Source organism: Pyrus communis, chromosome 11, assembly GCF_041283825.1.
Source record: "Pyrus communis isolate YQ-2024b chromosome 11, ASM4128382v1, whole genome shotgun sequence".
NCBI classification, from domain to species: Eukaryota; Viridiplantae; Streptophyta; class Magnoliopsida; order Rosales; family Rosaceae; genus Pyrus; species Pyrus communis.
In genome coordinates, this window is record NC_142575.1 from 30,382,354 (window position 1) to 30,407,319 (window position 24,966).

A 24,966-nucleotide genomic window follows, 5' to 3' on the forward strand; every position below is an offset into this window, starting at 1 on the left:
GGTCGCCTAACATTGTGTTAGAGAAACATCAAGCCCACACCTACAATCCGGAGAAGATGTATCAGGCTTTGATTAATTAGTTGGGATGAGTTCAATTTGACCGTTCGTTACTCACGGCCCACACTAAATTGCTTAACGTGGGCTTATCGAAATGATGTGAAAACTTTGGGCCGAGAAAGGCCCAAGAATGAAAAATGATTTTTGACCGTATGATGAGCATGAATGGTTGTGATTAAAAGTGTAGACAAAATTTAGACAGAAGTGAAATCCTCATCAATTTTATTTTTGACAAAATGACATTCTATCTATTTTAATGTAAAGAACAACGAGACTCAAATTTAAGTGTCGCAGTCGGAGGTCATTTGCCCGAATCCTCATCGTTTTTAAATCTGTTTTTCTTTTGACAAAACGATATTCAAATCTACTACAATGCCAAACTTCATTTAAGTCAATGGTCAATTATACATTCAATTTGGTCAACGATGGTGCTAAGCTGCTAGCTAGAGCCTGTCCTGCAAACCATGGCAACAAATGTCAGATGGCATGAGATTCAAATCATCAGAGTATCCAGCAGCTGCAACTTTGTGAATCCTGCGGTCCTTCGAACCATCGATCCCATACCAGATTTACGGGTCCATTTGTTCTGCAACCAGAATAAATCAAGGATGGAGCATTAGACATATAGAAATTGCAGCAAGTAACTTGTATTATTGCAGAGTGAGGAGATTGGTCATGGAACATACAATGGGAGTAGAGGATCTGGCCTGCCTTCGACGTACGGCAGCAATCTAAGGGATATCACCAAAAACAGATCATTGCTCATCACTTTGAATCGAGTTTATCAGATTTTACATGTTAGGCACTTTATATATGGCTGCTCATACTTACCCTGAACAAATGGTTGAAACATTTTCGGTTCTTTCGAGCTCTCCCAACTCGTCCTGGATATCAAAGAAACAAAGTAACATCAAAATGTGACCGACTGTTTACAAATACTCACTCGACTATGACCTTCTGCAGTACTTTAAATATGACAACAATGCAGATAATACAATATCAAGCGACATAAGTTTACAAATGTTGCACTAACTAAACGAAGAAGAATAAAAAGAGTATATATAGACAACGTTAAAACACGAATAAGAAAAAACTCATCTACCTCATGCACATAACAAATGTAAAACGCTTATCTGTTAAATTAAAGCCATGAACTGCATGATTCATTTAAGTAATTAATCACAGAGAGCACTTATTCTGTCTAAAGGGGTGTTGCTATGGACCAGAAAGACTGTTTTCTACTTATATATCAATGCCTAAGTCTAGCACTAATTCGGATAAGCTATGCATATAGAAATATGCAGGAAAATCTCAAATTGTTAGAACAAAACCTAGGACTATGTAAGGATATGGAACATAAGAAATTCCACAAGAGAAATAAAACAAGCAAACCAGACAAGTCATACACATATACAATCCAAGCAACTTTATTCCAAGTTCTTCGAAGACCAGAAAGTCCCTACAGCATCAATGCTTTGGAAGATGAAAATAAAACTGGACATCAGTTTAACTTGGAAGCCTAAAAACGAGAAATGTGGTTAGCATTCCCTAGAGTTGAGCTATGATGATGTTCCTTTCATACCTTGATTAAATTAAAGCATTTGAGGGCTAAAAATGTGACATGATACCACAAAACGCACCCGATGTAATGTATATGATCAAAACATAAAACAACTACTGATTGCACTGTGCTTTTGTCAATCTAACCGTCAAACGGATTTTCACAGAGCCAAAAAGTGGTGGTTCAACACATCCTACATCAAGGGCTAAATGATTGTTCGGATAACAATCCCGTTGACCGGCAACGAGTTACTAGTGAGTTCTTGCAGCTTGATTTTCCCTTAAAACAATTGTCAATCCACCCATATGAAAGAGAACAACTTTCTGCTTATCACGATGATAAATCTACTTAAGAATTAAGCTACATTCTTTAGTTTCCCAGTCAAATATGCTGTTGACCAAGTCTGCAGCCTATTTGGTAACCTCTCCATTAACAATTCTCCTGAATTAGTACCAAAAAGCAGTCAGAGAAAATTGCATCCCTAAATGCGACATTTCCCACAAAATTGGAACTTCTCAATATTTTGACCACTCAAATTAAACGTCAAGATTTCAGAGAGAGGACCAGCGACTCGTTCTTACATTCTTCAACGCCAAAGCCGGAATCATAACATGCAGTTTTCCAAAAACCCAGAAATATTTTCTTCCTCAAATAACCAATCCCTAGATAACATGCCTTGGCAAAAATAACCCTCATCCCCTCTTCTTTCACCTTCCCTTTTCTGTAAAGAAAGTTACTTTCTTTACCTTTAACACACAAAGCTTCAAGCTTTTTTACGCAAAACTTGAATTGCAACCTCAAAAGGGGAAAAATAGGAAGTGGGAAATGTTTTACACTGTTTTACAAGTAAGAATTTTCCCGGGAAACAAACAGCATTTAGAGACAGAAAGCAAGTGGCATCGAAAAGGAAGAAACCTGCAAGAACTTAAGTTCTTGTTCGAGGCGGCTGAGTTCGGCGAGAATCCGATGCCTTCCTCTCTTATCAGTGGACCCTCCTCCTTCTCCTCCGACTAAACCACCCCGAGCAACCAGCTGCTGCGCCTGTTCTTCCACTGACGACGCCGTATCGGACGCCATTCTTCTCTTCCAGCTCACGCACGCATTACAAACCCATGTTATGCATCAGCATACAGATCTGGTAGGTGGTGTTTCGGGTGAAGAAAGAGGAAAATTTCGTACAAGTTCGACTTTTCTCACTCTCTCGTATCTATATTTCAAGCAACAAGCTTTCACCAAAAAAATACAAAAATAAATATCAAGACTTTTGGAGACTCGTGGAAAGACTGTTTCCAACCTTCTGTTAATTATTGTTCATTCATTTCATACCATACGTAATGAACATTTTTGAAGACTCGTGGAAGGACTGTTTCAGTTAAATATTGTTCATTAGGTCATTTAATCCTTTTTTTTAATACATCGATATTTTTACACACTTAGAAAATGAAGAGTTTGGTTAAGCTATATAATGGGTAGCCTAATTTGGTATCGAATTCATCATCAATGAGATTCGAATACGCCATCAATGAGATTCGAATATAAAACATCTCACTTTTAAGTGAATAAGAATACTAACAGATCGTAGTGCTGAATGACAACTCATTGAATCCATATTTTAAACTACGTAATGTGTTTCAAGTGGCAAAACAACAGCTAAGAGGCGGCTTTAGCTTTATTTAGAAGTGTTTTTATTCCTTCTTCTTCGGCTTTTCTCACTCTCTCTTATCTATATTTCAAGCAACAAGCTTTCACCAAAAAAAATACAAAAATAAATATCAAGACTTTTGGAGACTCATGGAAAGACTGTTTCCAACCTTCAGTTAATTATTGTTCATTCATTTCATACTTAGAAGATGAAGAGTTCGGCTAAGCTATATAATGGGTAGCCTAATTTGGTATCGAATTCGTCATCAATGAGATTCGAACATAAGATATCTCACTTTTAAGTGAATAAGAATAGCATCATATCGTAATACTGAATGACAACTCATTGAATCCATATTTTAAACTACATAATGTGTTTCAAGTGGCAAAACAACAACTTTAGCTTTATTTAGAAGTGTTATTCCTTCTTCTTCGACCCCCCCCCTCCCCGGGGGCGTTTTTTCCCCCAAAATGGTTTCACTTTAACGTTAACAATAAAATATAAGTGTTCGGCAAAATATTTAAAAGCAATGACATTCATGCAACAACTTTTAAAAGCAAAAACATCATGTAAGTTGCTTGAATAAAGCAGAGTTGAGTCTTTAATGAATATTTTAAATTTTGTAACCCCTCATTAGTTTTTTAAAATGACAATATTTGAACTTTTACACACATTTTAATTAGGGAACTTTAACAAAAAAACTCTCAGTATTATTCACTTTAACGAAAAATCACATTTTTACACTAAAAAGTCAATCATGGTACTATTCACTTTATCCTTTATTTTGTCCTTATCGTTAAAACTTAAATTTTTTAAGTCATTTTCATTAGTTTTCATTTTTATCTATTGGAGACAAAATAACCGCCACCACCTACTATTGCAAACACTAATATTAAACCATCATTGTCATTACCACCACTCCAACCATAACGCCACCATCGCTGGCACCACCGCCACGACTATCATTGCCACAACTAGTGTTATTATTACAACAATCGCCATCATTGCTGCCACCCTCAGCATGACCAGCATACCACAACTGCCACCACAACCGTCACTACTGCCATTGTTGCCACCCTGACCACCATTATTACCTCTTTACACCCCAATCATAACAATCGGTAAGAGCACCATACCCTCCACCCTTGTCCCTACCATCATCACTACAACCATCACCACTGCCCTCGCCACCATTGTCATCGCCACCACCTCTGCTACCATGTCCATTTTTGTTATTATCTACAAATATACCACTTCTACATTAAATATACTCACAAAACTTTTAAAAATAAAATTTATCAAATGTTTAAATACTTTATTTTATAGCTCATTATTCTTCTAACACAACAGAAGTAGCTTTTAAAAAAAAAAATGCAGCAATCCCAAATTGCCCTTGAAGGCAGGGTATATGAGCTAACATTCTTCTTGGTGAAGTGCTGATTTAGTCTCTAAACTATCACTTCAGTGAAAATTAGGTCTTTGAATTATTTTTTTGGTAAAATAAGTCCCTAAAAGTCATTAAAAATTGCTAACTTCATCTCTACTATTTTATTCAAAGCTATTTTATCCATTTTTTCGTTAACTTAAGTTACTTGACACACTTAAGAGTGTAATACCGTCATTTTCTTGCCTATAAGCCCTTAACATTTCATATAAGTTGCGAATCTAACGTCTAATTTACCCTTCAAGGTTAACTTACACTATTTCTTATGAAAAACTACCAATTTACCCTTCAAAGTTAATTCCATACGCTATTTTTTTAAATGAAAAACTACCAATCTACCCTCCAAGGTGTATCACATGCAAGTAACTCGACTTAAATTGATGGAAAATTGAATATAATAGTTTCGAAAATAATATTAGGATTGTAATTGGCAAAATTTTATAATTCAAGGATTGGTTTTTTTGAAAAAAAAAAATAGTTTAGGGACTTAATTTTCACTAAGGTGATAATTGAGGGACTAAATTAGCAATTCATCCTAAAAAAAATCCACGTGACGCGTTATACTAAACATAATTTTTTCTTTTCTTTTCAGTCTCCAACTTCATTCAATATATTCTTCTCAATCCACGAAAAAAGAGTATAGAAAACTTCAACATGTTTATAATAAAAGCACTGATGTCACAAACGCTTATGAACTGAAGTGTTTGTTAGAGAAACAATCTGAAACGGGACCTTAGGCACCAGCTCAATACATACAATAGCAATTTATTTCCAGTGGAATTATGAAACCAGGATTTGTAATAGATGTATTTGATTATAAAAGCCGTTTATCATCACAGAGTAAAATCATCGTACTGCAACTGCAAAAGACGGACCTTTTAAATTGCATTTGTAAGCCGAAAACGCTCTTCCAGGTAGTCCCCACTGCGGACGGGAGGAAATCTTGGCGGTGATTCTTCGCTGCAACAACTTTCCAGACATTCCACGACACAATCTTCATTGGGATCCATGAAGAAAGCGACGGAGTAGCGTTCTCGTCCTGCTGGCATCACTCTATGCAGTGTTGACCTGAACAAACAATTAGTCCACCTCTCCAGCATGTCGCCAATGTTGACAATGAATGCCCCATCTATGTGAAGAACATCTTCCCAGACTCGAGGTTGCTTAGATTTATCCCTACAAACCTGAAGTCCAGGAACTCCATTGGATGCAAGGAGTGTGACCATGCCATAATCTGAATGAGCAGAAGCACCATATATTTCTTCATCGTTTGATCCCAGCTCACCTGGATAGTGCAAAAGTCGAAGAAAACCCCTTGGTTTATTCAGTGCCCCCACTTTGTCGAAAAAGTCCTCATCTAGGTTTAAAGCCAGGGCAATCAGAGAGCTTAACCTTTTTCCAGCAGACAGGACTTTTCTATAGTACGATTCGATTGTAGGTCTCAAAGATGGAAGGATGTCTTCTGAAGGCCATTTATTCAAATGACTCTGAGTTGGGTCATATAAATTGCCGACGTAATAACTCTCTTTCGAGTCACCTTTGGAGCTGGAAGCGAAGTCGAGGTTTTCGGAAAAGAGTGGGGTGTATCCACTGTGACCACTGTGATGCTTGCGATCCAGTTTCAACTTATCTTCCAAAGGAAGCGAAAAGAAGTTGCTGCTCTGATCGAACACCTCTGCAAACAGCTCTTCCTCGACGCCATGATTCACCAGGTAGAAGAAACCACACTCTATGCATGCCTGACGGATTGAATCGGCGGAGGAGATAGAATCTGATGAGGACAAGTCAATGATCGGCAGGTTCACCGCCTCCGTCGTCATCTGCTTCCTTACTTTTAGTCCTCCTGCTTTTCAAAACTCACGACAAAAAAAAGAGATTGGTTCCCTCAACACTCCGACCCTCCCGGCCATTATCGGTATGCTAAAATAATTGTTTCTTTGTTAATTACGAAATTATATGCATAGGAATCACCGATGCATATAACACCAAAGTTCTCGCTTACTATTATATGCAGAGGAATCACCGATGCATCTAACACCAAAGTTCTTGCTTACATAAATTTAACCTATGCATTGATTATTGCCAAAGCAATTGAGACTAAACTCATCCTATTCTCTTAGTGCAAATAATATAATTTAAAAAAAAAAAAAATTATGCGTGAAATGTTATTAGCAGTTAGCACTCCAAAAAACTTATTTATCACTCCAAACTTTCTATAATTAGAAAGAAAAATACACTTGTGAGAAGTGTATTATGAGATTTTTGGAGTGCTAATAACATTTCCCAATTCTTATTGCAAATGATATTGTAACCTAATCTGATCTATCATTAATTAAAAAAAGACATTTGATTTCCATACAGGGGGGAACAATACTCTGACTAACATGTCACTCAATACTACGGTCTGATTGTATTCATTTTCACTTATAAGTGAGAGGTCTTAGGGCTGGTTTGGTATTGTTGTGCTTTGAAAAGGAGCTGCTTCTGCTGTGCTATGAGAATAAGCACCTGTGAAATAAAGCAGCAGAGTGTTTGGTAAACTTTTTTGTAAAAGTGCTTTTGAAAAAAAAAAAAAAAAAACAGTATTATAGTGTTTGGTAAACTTTTATGTAAAACAGATGTGAAAAAAAGCTGAAGCTGAATATTTACCAAACACAAAAACAGCTCCCAGCTTTTTTTTATACCAATTTTTTTCAGAATCACCTCAGTACCAAACCAGGCCTTAGGTTCGAATTTCATGAATGAAAAATTCGATACCAAATTAGGTTGTCTATTGTATAACTTAATCAAACTCTTCCTCCTCTTAATATAAAACATATCGTTGTACTAAAAAAAATTACTCTGACCAACATAGCTTGTCGATATTTGCCACCACATGCAATCAATTGCTAAATATTTGTAGTAACTTCTCTTTCACGAAAAATTAGAGTCTAGATCCTATGGCTAAAGCATGTGCCTGCTCTCTAGGGTTTACAAGAAGCACATGATTCTTCTAAGTATTTCCAATGAAGGGTTCTATATGAGGCTGTTAAAGTAGTAAATATAGCCCATTTTAGAGCTTTAAGAAATTTTTGAGGCTCTTGAAAAATAATCTCTCTTAACGAGGGGCTATACACCTTTTGGCTCTATATGGGATTATATATTTATTTATGTAGTAATTTGATTACGTGGTAAATTTATTTTTGTCTTAACTTTTTTCAAGTTGATTTTTAGACGTATTATCCTAAATTTTTTAATGAATATTTCAACCTACAAAATTCAAATTTTGCACTTGTGCGCTGTTGGAGACCTAACTCTTATGTTTGGAGCATCTAAATAAATATCTTGTAATGAATTTACGATTTAGGTCTGTTTGTTGGTTTATGCTTTCAAATAACTAAGTTGTAATACCCTTACAATTTAGATATGTTTTTTGTTTTGTTTTTGGTTCAAGTCTCCAAACTACCAATGTTATATTTCATCACTTTTTTTTTTTATGAACTTTTAAATTTAGAAAATTAAACACAAAGCACAATATTTCTTAATCAATAACACCCAAAAAAATAAAGAAAAGTTGTTTGCTTATGTTTTCTTAGTCAAACAAACACTTGAAAAATAGACCGCTGAAATCGAGACTACTACGTGGCCCTTAATTTGGTGCAGGTTCCACCTCATTTTGGAGCTAGATGTAGTCTAACATTTTGCTACCCGAGAAATGAAGTCGCTAACCATATTTTCTTCCTTAACCAGGCTGGGGCAGAATAGCAGAGCAAGTACAATTACAATGACAAAATAGTTTGTCAATATTTTTTTATTTATTTCTTATTACATTAGATGATGAGTAGATTATGAGTTCGTTTGGAAGTGTTTTTAAAATAACTGAAAACGTTTTTTGAGAAAATGGGTTTCATAAGCACTTGCATCCAAAAACATTTTTACCAAAACGTTTTCAGTCATTTTTAAAGCACTTCCAAACGAGATTTACGTTTCTTGCAAGAAACCAAAATACAAATACAAATACAAATAAAAGTAGAAATTAACAAAAAAAAAAAAAAAAAAGCATATCAACTTCATGGCTCAGCTTTAGGCGCATTCATGGGAAACTCTTCCATTCCATAAACTGAGTTATGCTTGGAACCATCATACTTCTCTCCATCTCCCCACAATGCATAAGCCTCCTCGCCGTGGATCGCGTCATCACCGACCTGCAACTCGTCGTCGTCGAGCCTGAGTGGAATGAAACACCTCAAGAACAAGCAAATGATGCTAGTGGTGATCACATTGACTATAACCACAAACACTATTCCTAGGAATTGGATTCCCATTTGCTTAAACCCTGCACCGACATGGCCACTTTGCAATCCATAGGCAAGGCCAATGTAGTGTTCCCAATTGTTGGTTAAGTAGAATATACGGCAGAGCCTCGGGTGGGCAAAGAAGCCGGCAAGGATGCCACCTAGGCTTCCGGCCACGGCGTGGGTGTGGAACACGGCCATGGTGTCATCGACTTGCTTTAGGATGCCGTTTTTCTTGTGGAGGACCATCATAGTGTACCATGGGATGCTTCCTGACATCATTCCCATTATGATTGCTGCCCAACCTTGTACCACTCCTATACTCAAAAGATTATGTGACACAATAAGGCTCTGTTTTGTACTTGAATTCAACTTTCTAAATTCAAAAACACTTTTTAAGTTTGAAGTCATAAGTACTTGCTCAGTAGAATTATTTTCCAAATTGAATTCAAAACTAACTTAAAAATATAGTCCATTTCTTGAAAATAATATTAAAAGCGAGATTTTAAACTCTAAGCATCCCTACTTTTTCTCTCTTCTCCTTTCATACCAAACAAGTTTTGGGGTCTTAAAGAAAATTGTTTTTGATAGATGTTCTTAAGAAATGTTTTGAGAAATGTTAATTTTTTTTAATAGGATACCAAACGGGTCCTAAGTGATCATGTACAACTCAAATAAAATGATATATATAAAATATGATGGGGGCAGTAATTTGATGTGACAATTTACAATTGCACTAAGAAATATATTATTTTGAGTAGGCTTAATTTAGAGATAAGTATAAACTGGCTGAATAGTTCAAATTGGCCACATGATATTAAATTTAGCTTTCAAATTAAAGCAAGAAAAATGAAATCTCATGTTTATTATGACATTTAAATCGAACAAATAAAAAAAAATTAAGCAGGAGGTTGTAGAAATAAAAAAGGGTAAGCCAAAATTATTTGAGTATGTTTATGTGAATCGACTAATTTATACCTGCAGCAGGAGTAATGCAAACTAAGCCAGTGATCATGCCCTGAGTAGCGCCGATCACAGAGGGCTTCCCGAAGAAAGCAATGTCAAGCAAGAGCCACGTCAGCAAGCTAGTGGCAGTGCACACGTGGGTGTTGAGGACGGCCAGAGATGCGTCTGTGCTCACCATGTAAGGATCTCCACCGTTAAATCCACTCCACCCCATCCAAAGTAGGCCCGCCCCAGCAAGCATCAGCAGAATGTTGTTTGGTGGAAATCTCTCCCTGTCATTGGTTGCCCTTGGCCCAACCTGAATCCTCAAGGAAAACAATATTTGTGGTTTACTTGTAAAACCAACTTAATTTTAACCCACAAAATAAAATTATTTGATAGAAGTGTGTTAAATTAGTTGATTAGGATAATACGCTCGCTCTTTTGTATTTAAGTTTAATCCATTATACTAATATAAAAAATCTAATGGATGCGGGACATACTCGACATGTTCTGCCATAAGCAAGTTGCTCATATTAGAATATAGCGGTCTCAGTTTTTAGGGGCAAATTCTATTTATAAACTCTAAACAATTATTATTAGAGTTTGATTTCACCATGCAGTAGGGCCTAGACTTCACAGAAAGGGTGACTGATAGGCTAGATTAAAAATGGTCAATATTATGTATGGAGCAATATAGGCGACCCTAACCATCAAGGCTTCATGCTTTGTGATTATCGGGAGAAGTCTATTATACATAATCTTACCCTTCTTTGCAAATAGGTTTTGTAGGTTAATAAAGAGTAAACTTTGGCTGAGCTAAAATTATGATGTATTTTACGATCAGTGGCTCAAATTCTAATGGTTAAATTTTTGGCCCGTGATGCTCGAGAGGCCATAATACATCAATGGTGAAATTTCGTCCACATAAAGGGTAAACAACTGACTTTAGTAAAATTGTGTTGACTTACCCAGTACGCAGCAGTGAAACCAGCAACACCAGAAGAGAGATGAATGACGTAGCCACCAGAGTAGTCAATAAGCCCCATCTTATACAACCAGCCTTGGGGGTTAAAAATACTATAGCAAGTAATTGTGTAAGAAAATGTCAACCAAAGGGGTACAAATAACATCCATGCATGAAAGTTCATCCTCCCCAACAAAGCCCCGGCGATCAAAATCAACGTAATGGCTGCAAACACGAACTGAAAATAAATCATGGTTGCATTTGGAAGAAACCCACTGAATGTTTTTTTCAGCAGGAAGGCTTGGTCCATGGCCACGTTGGGTCGGCCAAGGAATGGGAAAAGTCCGTCCCCGAACGACATTTGGTAGCCCCAGCCGACCCAACAGACCAAGACTGCTGCGAAGGCGTACAGAGCCATGAAGGCGGAGTTCACTGCCCACTTCTTTTTCACTATGCTTCCGTAGAGAATGACAAGCCCTGGCACGCTCTGCATGCCAACGAGCGTGGCAGCTGTGAGTTGCCAAGCATTGTCACCCTTGCTGAGCCACTCGGGGCTCGCCTCGTCAGGTTGGAGGTTCGATGGGAGTGCCATTGCGATGGATTGACGAACGAGCTTAGGGCTTAGACTGTAGATGATGATTGTGTGTTGATTTATGAATGGGATGCCATGAACGCTTTATAAATTTATTTGTGGATTGGGACTTTGAAGCATCGGGGCTTTGCTGTTCCTTGCCTGGATCTTTTTTGGTTCTACGTGATTTTTGTCCAGATTAATGAATCTGAAAATTGTCCGCAGAGTACTTCCGGGTTCAGGGGCGTGTGAAGTTACTGATGTGCCATTTGACCTTGTTGGTTGAAAACTAGATATTTGCACGTTTGATGGCTAAAATTGGAACTGGATTGAGATTCATCGTTACCAAGAGATTCCTAAGGTTTAGCGTCTCTCATTCGCGTCGCTTTCCACGACGTACGGTGAATCCAATGGCTACAAGTTTCGGCACAGGAATTCCCGCCATTCGCATGGGGGCTTGCTCTTGGCCAATAGATTGATGGTTCCGATGGAGGAACATGATATATTAAAGTAAATTCTTTTTAATTAACAGGTTAAATAATTGGTTTTTTTATTTATTTATATTTTTGTCCAAATTAAGGGATTATAATAAGTAATCTACGTATACATACATATTGTTAAAAATAATGCTAAGGATACCTAATCTGCAAATCAAATGATATGTCATCAATAGGAAATAAGTACGTTAATCAACACTTAAGTCAAGATAATGCTAGGGAAATCAAAAATTTAAATCAAATTTGCAAACTAAATGATATGGTTGTAGATGATTGAATTATTAAGTAAGTATCAATTAACCTGCTTGTTTCTTATTAGTGACACATCATTTGATTTAAAATTTTGATCTCACTATCGTTACTCTATAATTATTTTTTGCAAATTGCAAGCTCAAAGTCAAGGCCAATGAGGTCGTTTGGATTGGATAGTTTAGATTCATAATCCTTATACTAGTTGTTGGGTCGTTAGGGATAGTAGAAAGATTCGATTAGTTCAATCCTATGTTTGTAGCCTAACCTATTCTATTAAGAAGTTATTAGGACACTTAATCCCAATACCTTCGACCTTAACTCTAAGACTAGGAGATACTTTTTCGTGTGTATTGAGAACACTGACATGTTGTGTTATCATTTCATATGTTATAATATGAGTATACATCAGTATTCATATGTCTTACTTATAAAGTATAATTAAAAAAAAAAAAACAAATATACTACTAATGAAACAATAACACACATGATAATGTTTAGGATGCACCTAAAAAAGTTATTCTGAGACCAAGGTCTCCAGATTTGGAATTAGGCCACCGACGCCAATGAATATACTTAAGTTACTCCGAGACTAAGGTCTCGAGACTGGGCATTAGTACATCTCTATCTCTCTATCTCCTCTAAACATCACGCCCTCCTCTTCTCCCACTTTCACAGCTGCATGCATGTCCTTTTTTTTATTTTTTTAATTAGAACAACAATGTCATTTCCACTATAACACTGTTATTATAGAAAAAGATTATTGTGATTACGGGCTCTCCTCTTCTTCATTTCGGTCTCAGATATGAAACTCTTTTTTGTGTTTCAAGTCTGATAATTTTTCTTTAGCATTGTGTTTAATGATGTATTTTTGCTTTTGGTTGTGGGTACTAAATTCAGGTGTTTAGCGATGCTCAGAGGACACAAAGTGTAATTCTCTCTCTCTCTCTCTCTCTCTCTCTCTCTCTCTCTCTCTCAGTTTTGTTTCTCTGTTAATTTGTAATTTGGTTTGGGGTTGCATATTCATTTAATTAGGGTTTTACACGCCCAAGTTTTTTTGGATTATATTTGGTTTCTAAGTAACAGGTAAAGTGAAACAAAACGTTTGAGTTGGATGCTTGATTTTCTTATTGATCAGTTGTTTGATTGACAAAATGTATGTCCCTTGGCCGTTTGCCTTTGGTTATATGTATTCATTTAATTGTTTTAAAAATTTAGCCATTTTGCATGTTTGAGCTTTCATTTATTAATTCAATCAATTCTTCAAACTCCCTCAGTTTTCTGGTCTGGCATTCATCCCAGCATTACGTGAGAGAATTTCTGTAAAAATTGATGGGACGTAAAACTTGTATTTGTTTTCAAATGGAAATAAAAGAGGGGGACGGATATATAAAGGTAGCCTTTTTGTCATTAACGATTCCAATTTAAAACAATGATTCTCAATCAAAAGTTTCAAGGGTAAAATTCTCATTAGACACTGATAAAAGTCTCCTTCACAGTCATCTGTATCAGTACACACTGCCCTTATTAGTTGTAGTGCTGACATATGGTAGTAGTATTCTACGAGATAATAATGTATGACAATGTTGATATGTCATATTTTTAGAATATAATAATAGAAAATAAAATACATTATTATAATTTGAATAAAATAGTAACGTCACGTGGAGATGTTTCGGGTGCACCTAAAACATACTCTGAGACTAATGTCTTGAGACTTAGAAATCAATAATACTTATCAATTCCAATCCAATATATAACATGCATACTTTTTTTTGTTTTTTCTTTGAGATGATATAACATGCATACTTAAATGAAATAGGTTTTGGAATTATTTTAATTTTTAATTTTCCAAAGTTTTCTAAAATATACTGTTAAAGTTATTATACCGCGTGACATTCTTTGTATTTTACTAACACATAAGAAATTATAGAAACAGTAGATTACACGTTCAAATTTGTAATCTAATACTTGAAAAAACAAGAATAAAATCAGCTTGCAACTAATTCGATGTAGATAAGACAACGAAATAGATTAAAGATCAAGTTGAAAGGTGTAAATCGAACACCAAGTGACACAAATGAAAGGAGCACAATTTTGGGCAAACAGCCAACAAACTTTAGTGTTGCATGGTAAAAAAAAGAACCTTATACAATTAGATCCCACCAAAAGTGGTCCATTTTACATTTATCTATCCTACCAACTGCTGACAGAATTGATATGGGATGGAGTACCATGTAACAGCTTCGCATTTTGCAGCAAGAGATCGATTCTGCATGGCTCACCTCAACTCCAAATGTAAAACGACTAAGAGATTATTTTTGCTTTTGCATAATTAAGTTTTAGTTGAAGGTTTTTCTTTCGGGATACAAACGGTTTTAAAGGGGTGAAGAATTGAACTCGAGATTCCGAATATAAAAGTGAAGCTACAAGTTTTCTGCACATTTTAGTTTTTTTATGTACAAGCAGTAGCGGATCCATTGAGGGAACTGAGAGGTACCAGGAACCCTCGACAACCTTGAATCATTCCTTAAAATATTCTAGGGACCCCTTGCACTCGAGGAGAAAAGCCTATGTATGCAAACTGCAGCGGTTAAGTGGCGGCGTCTTTGGAGAAGACGACTGCGTGAACGGCGGCAACTTCGGAGAAGACAACCGCGTGAAGAAGTTTTCTTTGTTTAAGGCTTGGCCGAAAACGCTCGTTTTGGCCAACTATTTTAATTTTTTTTAATTAAAACAATATACAAAACGTAGTTGTTAGTGTATATTTTGTTTTAAATTTTTAACTAACACTTCCCCCAAGTCCCACTCTTCCCCATCCCTTCCCCCATCCCATTGGTTTGATTTTCACATATTCACCTAATCCCCAATTCCCTAATTTTCAAAACCCTAAAATTCTAAATCCTACCCGATCCCATATTTAAACTTTACTCCAATATCATACCTCAATTTGTTTCAAATCTCCACACCACCACCATTTGGTTCAAAATTCATGCAAGTTTTTTGGTATTCTAATCTAATCTCAATTAAATTATATTAGATATTGATGGAGGTTTATAGTCAATTATTTGATATGATTATTGATATGTTTTATGTTTGTATACTCATGTGATTATTGGAATTTAGATGGAATTTTTGTTTATTGGTTAATTGGCATATGTTTGTGTGTGTGTGTTTTTTTTTTATCAATTGTGTTACGTAGAAATAAGAAACATGGAAAGATTTTTAACCAAAGCCAATAGCACCCTTTATAAGTTCGGATAATTTAAGTTCAAGACAAAATGAGTGTTACGTTGATTTGAATAATCTTGAAAGAGACCAGAGAATAAAATTTCAATGTTATAATTAAACTTTTCAATGTTATTTTTGTCTATTAATTTTTTTGACATTTATTATTAGGACCTTCCGTGTTTAAAATCATGGATCCGCCAATACAAGTGATATTTTACAGAGATAGGTTTAAGTCCCGGTCAAAGAGAAAAACACACTGCTCTAGTCAATTTGGCTAAACCTAATTACTATTTTAGTTTCAGTTTTAGTTAAGTTGGGTAGAACATTGTACTCTCCCATTTGCAGTCATATCCGAATTCTGCTCGCCGTAGTACATAAACAAATTAAATTAACGTAGACAATAGTTTGTCTTAAAGAAAAATGTTTTGGAATATCGTGGCCTTCAAAAATAAGAATTAGACATAAAAAGAAGAGAAAAAAAAATGATCTTGTTGGCGTCAAGTGCAAGTAGCACTACCACAAGAACGTTCACCTAAAGAAAGTAGCACCACAAGAACGCCGCTTCACAGTTCACTCACAAGCATTTTGTTCCTATCCCTCTCTACCTTAAACCTGTGGTGCTCCTTCAACGCTCGAGAAAAGCTTCTTCCTCTCAATCTGTAAGCTCCCTCAACCAGTAAGTTCTCTCTCTCTCTCTCTCTCTCTCTCTCTCGCGTAAACTTTCCATTTCAAGAAAGAGAGAGATAAGTGAACAGAGCAACAGTAAAACCCCATAAAACTGCTACAATTTGCATGCGGATCAATTTCCACTGATTTTATTCACTTAGCTGAAAACCCAAGTGAAATTCAGTAGCTTTTTTCTTTCAGAGTTTTCTCTGAATCATCAAATCATGGTCTCTGCGATGCTCAATGGAGCTGAGAATCTCACCCTCATGAGAGCAATAACCCCAAACGGGTTGAGTTTCAATGGGTCGGATCTTCACGGGAAGCAGTTTCTGAAAACGGGGTTTGTTTCAGCCGCAAGAATTCCCAAATCTTGTGGTAGAATCAGTGTGCCCAGATGCAGCAGCAGCGGCGGCAGCATCTCGGCTCCTCGGCCGGCTTCTCAGCCGAGGTTTATTCAGCACAAGAAGGAGGCTTTCTGGTTCTACAGATTCCTCTCAATTGTGTATGACCATGTTATAAACCCCGGGCATTGGACTGAGGACATGAGGGACGAGGCGCTTGAGCCGGCGGAGCTCACTGATCGGAGAATGATTGTGGTGGATGTTGGTGGCGGCACGGGGTTCACCACTCTGGGGATTGTGAAGCATGTGGATGCTAAGAATGTCACCATTCTTGACCAGTCACCTCATCAGCTTGCCAAGGCTAAGCAGAAGGAGCCCTTGAAGGAGTGCAAGTTTATAGAGGGGGATGCTGAGGACCTCCCTTTTCGAACTGATTACGCTGATCGATATGTATCTGCTGGGAGGTACATTGCTCATACCCTTTTCCTTGGTGTGTTTTCTAGCTTTTGTTAATCTTCGAGTTGCAACTTTGTCATGTAATGTATTGACCGTGTTTCAATTTTACCGCTAGAAAATAGTCTTCGCGTATGTAGAATGCTATTATACGCACATCGGCCAAGCCAATGTTCGAATTCCCCTCCTCCTTGTAGGTTAGAGTAGTTTAGAATATAGTCTTGTCAGAAAGAATGCTACTGCTTGATTGAGCACGAACGCATCTTTGGTTTTCAAATGCACACTTGATGTGAAATATTGAACTCAAACATGTGGTAAAAATGTGCAGGATGATGGTCTTCACTTTTAGCTCATCTTGAACTTTCACATACACATGCTAACTTTTGTAGTCTTTCTAATGGGACTGTATGATTGCATTTTCTCAGCATCGAGTACTGGCCAGACCCGCAGCGTGGCATCAGGGAAGCATACAGGGTCTTAAAACTCGGAGGGAAAGCATGCGTAATTGGTCCTGTGTACCCAACATATTGGTTATCTCGCTTCTTTGCCGATGTATGGATGCTTTTCCCAAAGGAGGAAGAGTACATTGAGTGGTTCAAGAAGGCAGGGTTTAAAGATGTCCAGCTGAAAAGAATTGGCCCAAAATGGTATCGTGGGGTTCGCCGCCATGGATTGATCATGGGATGTTCTGTAACAGGCGTTAAACCTGCGTCTGGGGATTCTCCTTTACAGGTACTTTCTTTTGGAGAACTTTTGTTTGACCTATTTCTTGATGATTAATGCTCTTCCATGATCGATTTCTTTTCTTTTCAGCATTTAGAGTTGATTAAGATTCAAGTACTCCGATGAAACTAGTGGATTCTAAATGTGTAGTAGTTCGATTATCAAATACGTTGGCCATGCTACTACTGTTTATAGAAACGGAGAAACTTCATTATTTCCTGTGTAATTTGTGGAAGTTCCGGTCACTAAAATGGATCATTGAACTCGAATTCTATTGCTGTCAATTTTGTTCTTGTTTTATGATGTGTAGTTCCATCTAATCCTATGTTCTGTCTTATTTACTCTTCATCTGTCGTTGTGTTCCGATGCAGCTTGGTCCAAAAGCAGAGGACGTGACAAAGCCGGTAAACCCGTGGACCTTCTTCGTGCGGTTCATGTTGGGTGTCATGGCAGCAACATATTATGTACTGGTGCCGATATACATGTGGATCAAAGATCAAATTGTACCCAAAGGCCAACCAATCTGAGAGAGAGAGTTGATGCCTTTCTGGTTCTACTCCTAGTAGTAGTAGTAGGCAAGCATAGTTGTGGTGTGTGTATGCAGGATGAGAGTGAATTGTTGATGACCGATATCGCAAACATACATTATAAAGTTTAAGATTGCCCTAAAATTCATTTATATGGAAAATCTTAGCACACAACCGCAGCGGTGGATGCGCTTACCACTTGAGCTACAAGCCCAAAACTTCGTCACTATGTTGAATAGTGATTTAGTTATGTAAGCAATCAGATGCACCCCCAAAAATTGCCGTTTTGTTTTAGCTCCAAACGGGCATGAAATCCCTTAAGTCTCTGAAAAAAGGGAAACAAAAACCCCACACATCATCCTAAAACCAAGTCAATTACATTCAAATTACATTGCAATGCGAAAGCAAGATCAAACGAGAAACATAACCTAGAATTCCGATTGATCCATTCTGTGTACACATATACACGTACTCAAGATGCAACTACTCTCGTGCCGGAACCAGGAAAAATATTTTAAGGACTGATATCATCATATGAAACCAACCCCCTTTGAGCAGGTGGGGAGCTTGATATTGACCTACTGGGAGACATAGGAGTTTGATTACGACGCTTAGGTGTAGCACCTGGAGATCTGGAATGAGAAGGCCTCGGGCTCCTCGGCCTGGATTTAAGCCTACCTCTGTCTGGAGAGTGCTGATCACCAATGCGGGGTCCAAGGCGGGACTTTAGTCTATCACTTACAGGAGGTCGATCTACTGGACTACAGCTACGGCTGCGGCTGCGGTCCCTATTATGGCCACGGTAACCACCAGGGCTGCGGGAAATGCTCCTACTTCGACTTCTCCTGCTCCTGTTTCTATATATACAGAAAACCCAATCAATAGCATGCTACATTCGTGCCTCAATATGCCATAAACAATATAACACATAACTTCAAATACAAACGACAAATCCAATTAAGTGCAGGAGCATAATACGGTAAAACTAGAATTCTGGTTAATTAAGTGAAGTTTGACAAGATCCTCTTCCCAGTAGTTGAAATCACCTGGTAATATAAGATGACGTGCTTAGTTCCCCACTCATCAAAACGCCAAAAATCTGTTACTAATTTCATCCAGAGGGCTTCATTTATTGATTGGATAGGATAAATGCTTCTGAATTATAAGCAGCATTTCAACAATTTATCTTTCTCAGAGAGGACTTTGGGACGGTGCCACAGATTTTTCCTTATTAATTAATGGGTTTTAAATAAAAATGAGTCTAGCTCTCTTCATGTGTATAAACAAAAGAAAAAAGACATGTTGGTCTACTATGATCAAAATGTTCAACAAAAAGATCGTTTATGCTCTGATTTTACTTTTTCTCGCCTCATATATTTAGTGTATGCAATGGCTAAGTATATGCCTTCAGGCTGGTTGAGAGAGAGAGAGAGAGAGAGAGAGAAAGAGAGAGGGAGAACCTGGGTGGGCTTCCGCCTCCTGGTGGGCTTCGGAAATGTCTACGAGGTGGGCGCTCAGAAAAATTTCTATAGCTTGAGTACCTTCAGACATGCAAAAGATAATTCATTTTACGCGCATGCTTTATTACTCATAAATCACTAACATAATACTGAAATTACCTATCACGGTTACTTCTGTAGGTGTCTCTTCCATCATTACGATAGGAATTACGGAGTGAACGCTCTGGAGATGGAGTACGGTAACGACGTGCAAAGGCAAAGCGGTCAGTGAAGCCACGCCCTTTTCTAACGCGCTTTGCATTTCCATTTGGAGAAGTGCTTTTTGACAGACCCCCGTCATGATTGGTAGTAGAAGGTTCAGGAGCTTTCCGGACAGGGCTACCCGATGGACTCCTAGAAAGCCTTCCTCTACTTTTCTCGCCAGTATTCCTCGGAGGACTTCCACTACGAATTCTATTAGGACTTGGGCTTGGCCTGCTCCTAGGGCTGTTTCTTGGCCTCCTTTTGCGAGTCGGACTTCTGCTGATTAAATATGCACAGAAATTGTCAAGCAATAAAAAAACTAACTATTAGTTGTGCATGAACCAGTCTAAATAAACGCAATAGGCTATTAACAGTGGAAACCTGGAGTTGTTCGAGTCATCTGAGTCAGAGTTCTGATTAGCAGTTTTAGCTTCTGCATTATGCCCATTGTTGAAAGGTGCATCATTCTTTCGAGATAATTCACCTTCTCCTCGAGATGAGTTACCCTCAGTTTTCTTCATACCATGATTGTTCTTCTGTTCAACAACAATTTTTTTCACTAGAGGGGGTTCTTTTCCCGCGTCTGAAACATAACAACAAACCACGAGCAGGCACTCACACAAATAAATGTTAATAACAAATAACTCACATAAACTATTATCAGGTAACAGTGGACATCTTATAATAATATAGATGACATACCATTGGTTGGAAGTTTTTTTTCTGCACCCTTTAAGTTACTGGTTTTACGGGAAGAAACATGAGGACCATCTTTATCATCATCTGAACTGCTTCTGCTGCTTCTAGAACAATCACTTTCTGTTTCACTTGAACTTTCCGATCTCCTGAAAACAAGGTCATAATAAACATCCATGGAAAATAAGAGGCCAAGGCAGAAAACAAAAAAAAAGAAGTGGCAGTTAAAGTAACTAGGAACCGTACCGTTTTGACTTGCGCCTTGATCGTCTGGAATGCCGCCTGCTCTTCCTCTCTTTTTTTCCATCTCTTCTTTTCCTTGAACGCTGGTGCTTACCTTTTTTAACAGATTTCCTCTTCCTGCGCCTTCCATCACCAGAAGAACGTGAGTCAGATCGAGAAGAATCAGAATCAGAATCCAAAGAATCTGACTCAGACTCTGAGCTGTAGGAGTCAGATGAAGAATATCTTCTTCTCTTAGTTCTTTCCTTCAAGGATTTTTTACGCCTTCCTCTTGCTTCCTCATCAGAACTATCCTCAGTGGATGAAACCTTTCCTGATTTCCTCTTTTTACCTGGACGAAAAACTGATCTTATATGCTGCCAAAATAAAGTATTTATATGCCTCTTGTGTCAGTACTTATGTACACACATTACCTTTCTCTTTCTCTTTCTCTGTTGCAACAGGGATTTTAATTTCTGAGAATTCACCACAATCCACAATCTTCACGGTTTCTAAAGGTTTTCCATCAGCAGTTCCCACTTTCTCAGTTTTCTCAACTACATCCATTCCCTTCACAACTTTTCCAAAAACAACATGTTTCCTGACAAAGAAGATAAAGAAAATCACATTAAATGACTAAAAATCATTTTAAAAGCTACAAATGGACCCTAAATAAAACATTCTTTACCAAGTGGTGAAAAATGGAAATGAAAAAGATCTATGGTGGTAGGTAATGCGTATAAATGGCATCTCACATAAAAGTGTGAATAAAAAAGCAATTTAAATTACCCATCAAGATGAGGCTGGCGCCTGAAGATTATAAAGAACTGGGAACCATTTGTGTTTGGACCAGCATTTGCCATAGACAGAAGACCAGGTCCATCATGCTTCAATTTAAAATTTTCATCTGCAAGGGCAATGAAAATCATGACCACAACTAAAAAGTTATGACGCATGCAAGCGTGCAGGTTCCTGCACACACAAACAAACAAAAATCTACCTGCAAACTTTCCTCCATAAATACTTTCTCCACCAGTGCCTTCAAACCAATCAAGGGTCAATCTTTACAAGTCTGGGCATGAATTTCGAAGTAAAACAGAAAATTTACATTCATCAAACAAAAAATTGATTTATAGGAAGAAATTCACACCATTTCCATTTGAAAAGTCACCACCCTGTATAAAGGAGAAACATGGACAATTATGACATGTTAGTACTTACAAGGTAAATAAATAAAATGAGCAGAAAAAGTTGTCATCTCTACCTATAACAGAGTGATTTGTCCTTTCAGGAAGATAAGTAATATTTGACGGTGGTGCTTCACTGAAAAAGAGACAACATACCTGTGCCATAAATCCTTTTATTACTCGATGGAATGTTGATCCTTTGTAATGGAGAGGTTTGCCTGTAGATTTTCCAATGCCCTTTTCACCTATAACATAAGACAACACAAAATGTCACCTCATAGGTCATTTAACCGATGATGAATGTAAGCAGAAAAAAATTCATACCAAGAAAAACAAAAGATATGGAATCAAACACTATAACCAGATTTCCAAATCTGATAATGTATTAGTACCGGGTTTATGAATTGATTTAGAGCTTGTTTGGATGTACTTTTAAAATGACTGAAAACGCTTTTGTTGAAAATATTTTTGAAAACAATTCTTAGTAAAAATGTTAGTAAATCCTGGAAAAGCACTTAAAGTGCTTCCTGGGAGAAACACATAACTGGTGCTTCTTGTAGAAAGCACTTAAAGTGCTTTTGAAACCCAAAAATATTTTCTCTAAAAGCGCTTTCAGTCATTTTAAAAGCACATCCAAACGAGCCCTTACTTCAGCAACACCAATGTGGTTCCAATGCCCACAAATCCTATGTCTTCTTAGTCTTTATATTTTGTTTCTTCCAGACATAACCATAATAAAACCAAATCTGCATTCCTCAAACTTTTAAAGAATCTAAAGTGGACACTTAACCAACAAACACAACAATCAAATTACATTAAATTACCTGTACAGAGAGCCCTAAAATTCTCTGCTGTCTTGGGAACAACATCAGCAAAAAGCTGCAAAATTTTGGGAGAAACGAGTTTAACATTAACACTATATCAAAATGCAAGCTAAAATTTTCCTTTTATAACAAGTAAAACAAGCTAAAAACTCCAACAAGCGAGAGTGTAACTGATTTTTATGTACCTCAATAACAATTTGTTCCACAGGGGCCCTATCAATTGATACATCTAAGAAGACGCGAGGGTTCTTTTTCTTGCTCATATCTTCCTGTTTCAAGAACATCGGAGCAAAAGAAGTAAATAAACACATACCATCTTACAGTGTAAACCTGCATAACAATCCCGCATAGATACAAGAAAAATCTACATACCATTTAGCTCAAGAAAGTATCTTTGCATGTAATTCAGCGAAAATACACAAACTGAAGGAATTTTTTTTAACAAGATATTGCGAAACAATAAGGGGCAGATAGAAAAAAACCAATCAGTGAAGCTGAGAACCCTAGAAACCGGAAAAAGGAAATGCAGGGTTCTATTTATTTCCAAGGGTTTTGGCAATGATCTTGACATTGATCCCTTCCATGCTGAACCCATAATTCGGATTCCCCAACCGGTTTTTCCATCGGCATTGAATTCAAATTCCAAATGTGCCCAATATCACCGTTAGCTGAAACTACTCCAAGTTTTGTTCTTTCAGCTAATCCTCAGAACCAAATCTACATACCCTCAATGGGACCTGAAACCTAAACGTCCGATCACGATTCCTATTTATCTCAAAAACCCTAATGTTAAACTTTTGGGATTGCATCGGTTACTGTAAAACGGAGTGTTGCGGTACTCGAATTATAAAATTTTATGTGAAAGCTGGTATGAGAAATTGAAGAGTACCTGTTGGTTGAGCTCGACTCGGTCCGAGTAAACTCGGTTCCAGATTCGGAAACAAAATGCGACGGCGGCGGCGGCGGCGAGGCGAGCGAGGAGAGAGGGAAGAGACGAGGCTTTGCTGCTGCTTTGCTGTCGCTGGCGCTTTTGCTAAAACCCCCAAGGGTTATACGATTCTTACCTATCTTGGGCTGAGGACCAATCGACTGCTACGCGGTAGATGGTTTTGCGGTAGATCTATACGCTTTTCAACAACTAAAATGGATGTCAAAATGTACACATCAGATATAACAGTAAAAAAAAAAAATTAGACTAATATTCTCCAACCGAAGTATCAAATCCTACGTGGCTATGATATGGATTGGCAGCAAAAGATGTTGCTATCAAATTTGACAGCAGCTTCAAATGTATTTTTTTTATTAATTATTAAATGTCTTTTATTAATTGTTAATTAGTAGGAAGGTGAACAATTACACCAAAGGCCTCGACGAAAATGCGATCAAATGGATCAAACAGGTACCCAAATCTCCAGTGTTCAAAAATTTTCAAAAACCCATTTCACATCTATGAGCATTCAATTTCCAGTTTTCATTTTTCAATTGAATACCTGTAGGGATCAGAAATTGAAGCGCTAGAACAGCAACAACAATCCCCACAAACGGCCTGATCAACTCTTGCCAAGAAACTCACTTTTGACGCATACCCAATATCGCCACTACGCTTGGGCACCAACAGCGGCGGCGGCAGTCCCGCTCTACCTCCGATGAAGTTCCACACTGACCTGCTCGCGCCTCACAACTTGGTTTAATTAGTTTAATAATTTATTTTATAAAATAATTTAATTTGACATATCGGTTGGAGAACAAAACTTTAAAAGATGTCAAAGTGCCACATAAGCTGTCAAAATTTAAATTTTATGTTCAAATTTTGACATCTTATTTGGACTCCTTTGGAGATGGTTAGGCCACCACAATAAAAAATCATCATCGATTAGTTTCGGCACAATCCTATTCCAAATATTTTCAATTCCAATTTTGGATAATTCTGATTATATTTTGGATAATTCAACTCCAATTTTGGATAGTTTCAAATCATCTTTGATCTCTTTTTTCTTGTATTGACAATAAAACTATTATGACATGTTTTCAGAGTATGAAACTTCGTCTTGGATAAATTTATGAAACTTCGTCTTGGACAAATTTAGTCTTTGTAGCTTGCAATGTTGTTTATATAAAGATTATGAATAAAAAGTTGGTAGTTTATCGTTTAATTTTTTAATGTTACTTTCGTCTAATTTTTTAAA

General features: G+C 37.3%; 4 protein-coding genes and 1 pseudogene across 14 annotated transcripts; 1 reads left to right on the forward strand and 4 right to left on the reverse strand.

Annotated features, from left to right (window-relative positions):
• Window positions 1–337: 337 nt before the first annotated feature.
• Window positions 338–2,841, reverse strand: LOC137742785 (guanine nucleotide-binding protein subunit gamma 1). Its single transcript, XM_068482734.2, has 4 exons — window positions 2,534–2,841; window positions 889–941; window positions 744–788; window positions 338–643 (listed from the first exon to the last, which is right to left on the reverse strand). The coding sequence occupies exons 1-4, from the start codon at window positions 2,693–2,695 to the stop codon at window positions 559–561; spliced, it is 345 nt and encodes a 114-aa protein (XP_068338835.2). The 5' UTR covers window positions 2,696–2,841; the 3' UTR covers window positions 338–558.
• A 2,741-nt stretch (window positions 2,842–5,582) lies between these two features.
• Window positions 5,583–6,570, reverse strand: LOC137743922 (kihadalactone A synthase LFS). The gene has a single exon (XM_068483850.2). It carries the CDS (start codon window positions 6,522–6,524, stop codon window positions 5,583–5,585), a length of 942 nt encoding a protein of 313 aa, XP_068339951.2. The 5' UTR covers window positions 6,525–6,570.
• Window positions 6,571–8,753: 2,183 nt separating this feature from the next.
• LOC137741854 (ammonium transporter 2 member 5 pseudogene) lies at window positions 8,754–11,482 on the reverse strand (annotated as a pseudogene).
• A 4,413-nt stretch (window positions 11,483–15,895) lies between these two features.
• Window positions 15,896–18,292, forward strand: LOC137741332 (2-methyl-6-phytyl-1,4-hydroquinone methyltransferase, chloroplastic). 3 transcript variants are annotated; one of them, XM_068481058.2, is made up of 4 exons: window positions 15,896–16,114; window positions 16,306–16,909; window positions 17,324–17,630; window positions 17,993–18,292. In XM_068481058.2, the coding sequence occupies exons 2-4, from the start codon at window positions 16,329–16,331 to the stop codon at window positions 18,146–18,148; spliced, it is 1,044 nt and encodes a 347-aa protein (XP_068337159.1). In that variant the 5' UTR covers window positions 15,896–16,114; window positions 16,306–16,328; the 3' UTR covers window positions 18,149–18,292. The 3 variants fall into 3 exon arrangements, with proteins under 3 accessions (XP_068337159.1, XP_068337160.1, XP_088534994.1); XM_068481059.2 differs by having other exon boundaries at window positions 15,976–16,097; XM_088678868.1 differs by lacking the exon at window positions 15,896–16,114 and having other exon boundaries at window positions 16,187–16,909.
• On the reverse strand, window positions 18,267–23,896 carry LOC137741331 (peptidyl-prolyl cis-trans isomerase CYP63). 9 transcript variants are annotated; one of them, XM_068481055.2, is made up of 14 exons: window positions 23,670–23,896; window positions 22,966–23,049; window positions 22,781–22,835; window positions 22,113–22,201; window positions 21,920–21,944; window positions 21,770–21,808; window positions 21,559–21,676; window positions 21,204–21,370; window positions 20,794–21,121; window positions 20,554–20,696; window positions 20,233–20,434; window positions 19,768–20,127; window positions 19,609–19,689; window positions 18,267–19,005 (listed from the first exon to the last, which is right to left on the reverse strand). In XM_068481055.2, exons 2-14 carry the CDS (start codon window positions 23,041–23,043, stop codon window positions 18,663–18,665), a joined length of 2,028 nt encoding a protein of 675 aa, XP_068337156.2. In that variant the 5' UTR covers window positions 23,044–23,049; window positions 23,670–23,896; the 3' UTR covers window positions 18,267–18,662. The 9 variants fall into 9 exon arrangements, with proteins under 9 accessions (XP_068337156.2, XP_088534993.1, XP_068337154.2 ...); XM_088678867.1 differs by having other exon boundaries at window positions 18,267–18,999; window positions 23,670–23,867; XM_068481053.2 differs by having other exon boundaries at window positions 19,768–20,130; window positions 23,670–23,867.
• Window positions 23,897–24,966: the final 1,070 nt, after the last annotated feature.

Bases quoted from the DNA above. Each gene is read 5' to 3' on its own strand.
- LOC137743922 (XM_068483850.2), bottom strand. From the start codon at position 6,524: ATGACGACGGAGGCGGTGAACCTGCCGATCATTGACTTGTCCTCATCA.
- LOC137742785 (XM_068482734.2), bottom strand. From the start codon at position 2,695: ATGGCGTCCGATACGGCGTCGTCAGTGGAAGAACAGGCGCAGCAGCTG. The intron at 942-2,533 runs GTTTCTTCCTTT...TTTGATATCCAG, and splicing joins AAGAACTTAAGTTCTTGCAG to GACGAGTTGGGAGAGCTCGA. The intron at 789-888 runs GTAAGTATGAGC...GATATCCCTTAG, and splicing joins GTTTCAACCATTTGTTCAGG to ATTGCTGCCGTACGTCGAAG.
- LOC137741332 (XM_068481058.2), top strand. From the start codon at position 16,329: ATGGTCTCTGCGATGCTCAATGGAGCTGAGAATCTCACCCTCATGAGA. The intron at 16,910-17,323 runs GTACATTGCTCA...GCATTTTCTCAG, and splicing joins CGATATGTATCTGCTGGGAG to CATCGAGTACTGGCCAGACC. The intron at 17,631-17,992 runs GTACTTTCTTTT...GTTCCGATGCAG, and splicing joins CTGGGGATTCTCCTTTACAG to CTTGGTCCAAAAGCAGAGGA.
- LOC137741331 (XM_088678862.1), bottom strand. From the start codon at position 23,091: ATGTGTTTATTTACTTCTTTTGCTCCGATGTTCTTGAAACAGGAAGAT. The intron at 20,131-20,232 runs GTTTCCACTGTT...ATATTTAATCAG, and splicing joins GATGACTCGAACAACTCCAG to CAGAAGTCCGACTCGCAAAA. The intron at 19,690-19,767 runs GTAATTTCAGTA...GCATGTCTGAAG, and splicing joins TACAGAAGTAACCGTGATAG to GTACTCAAGCTATAGAAATT.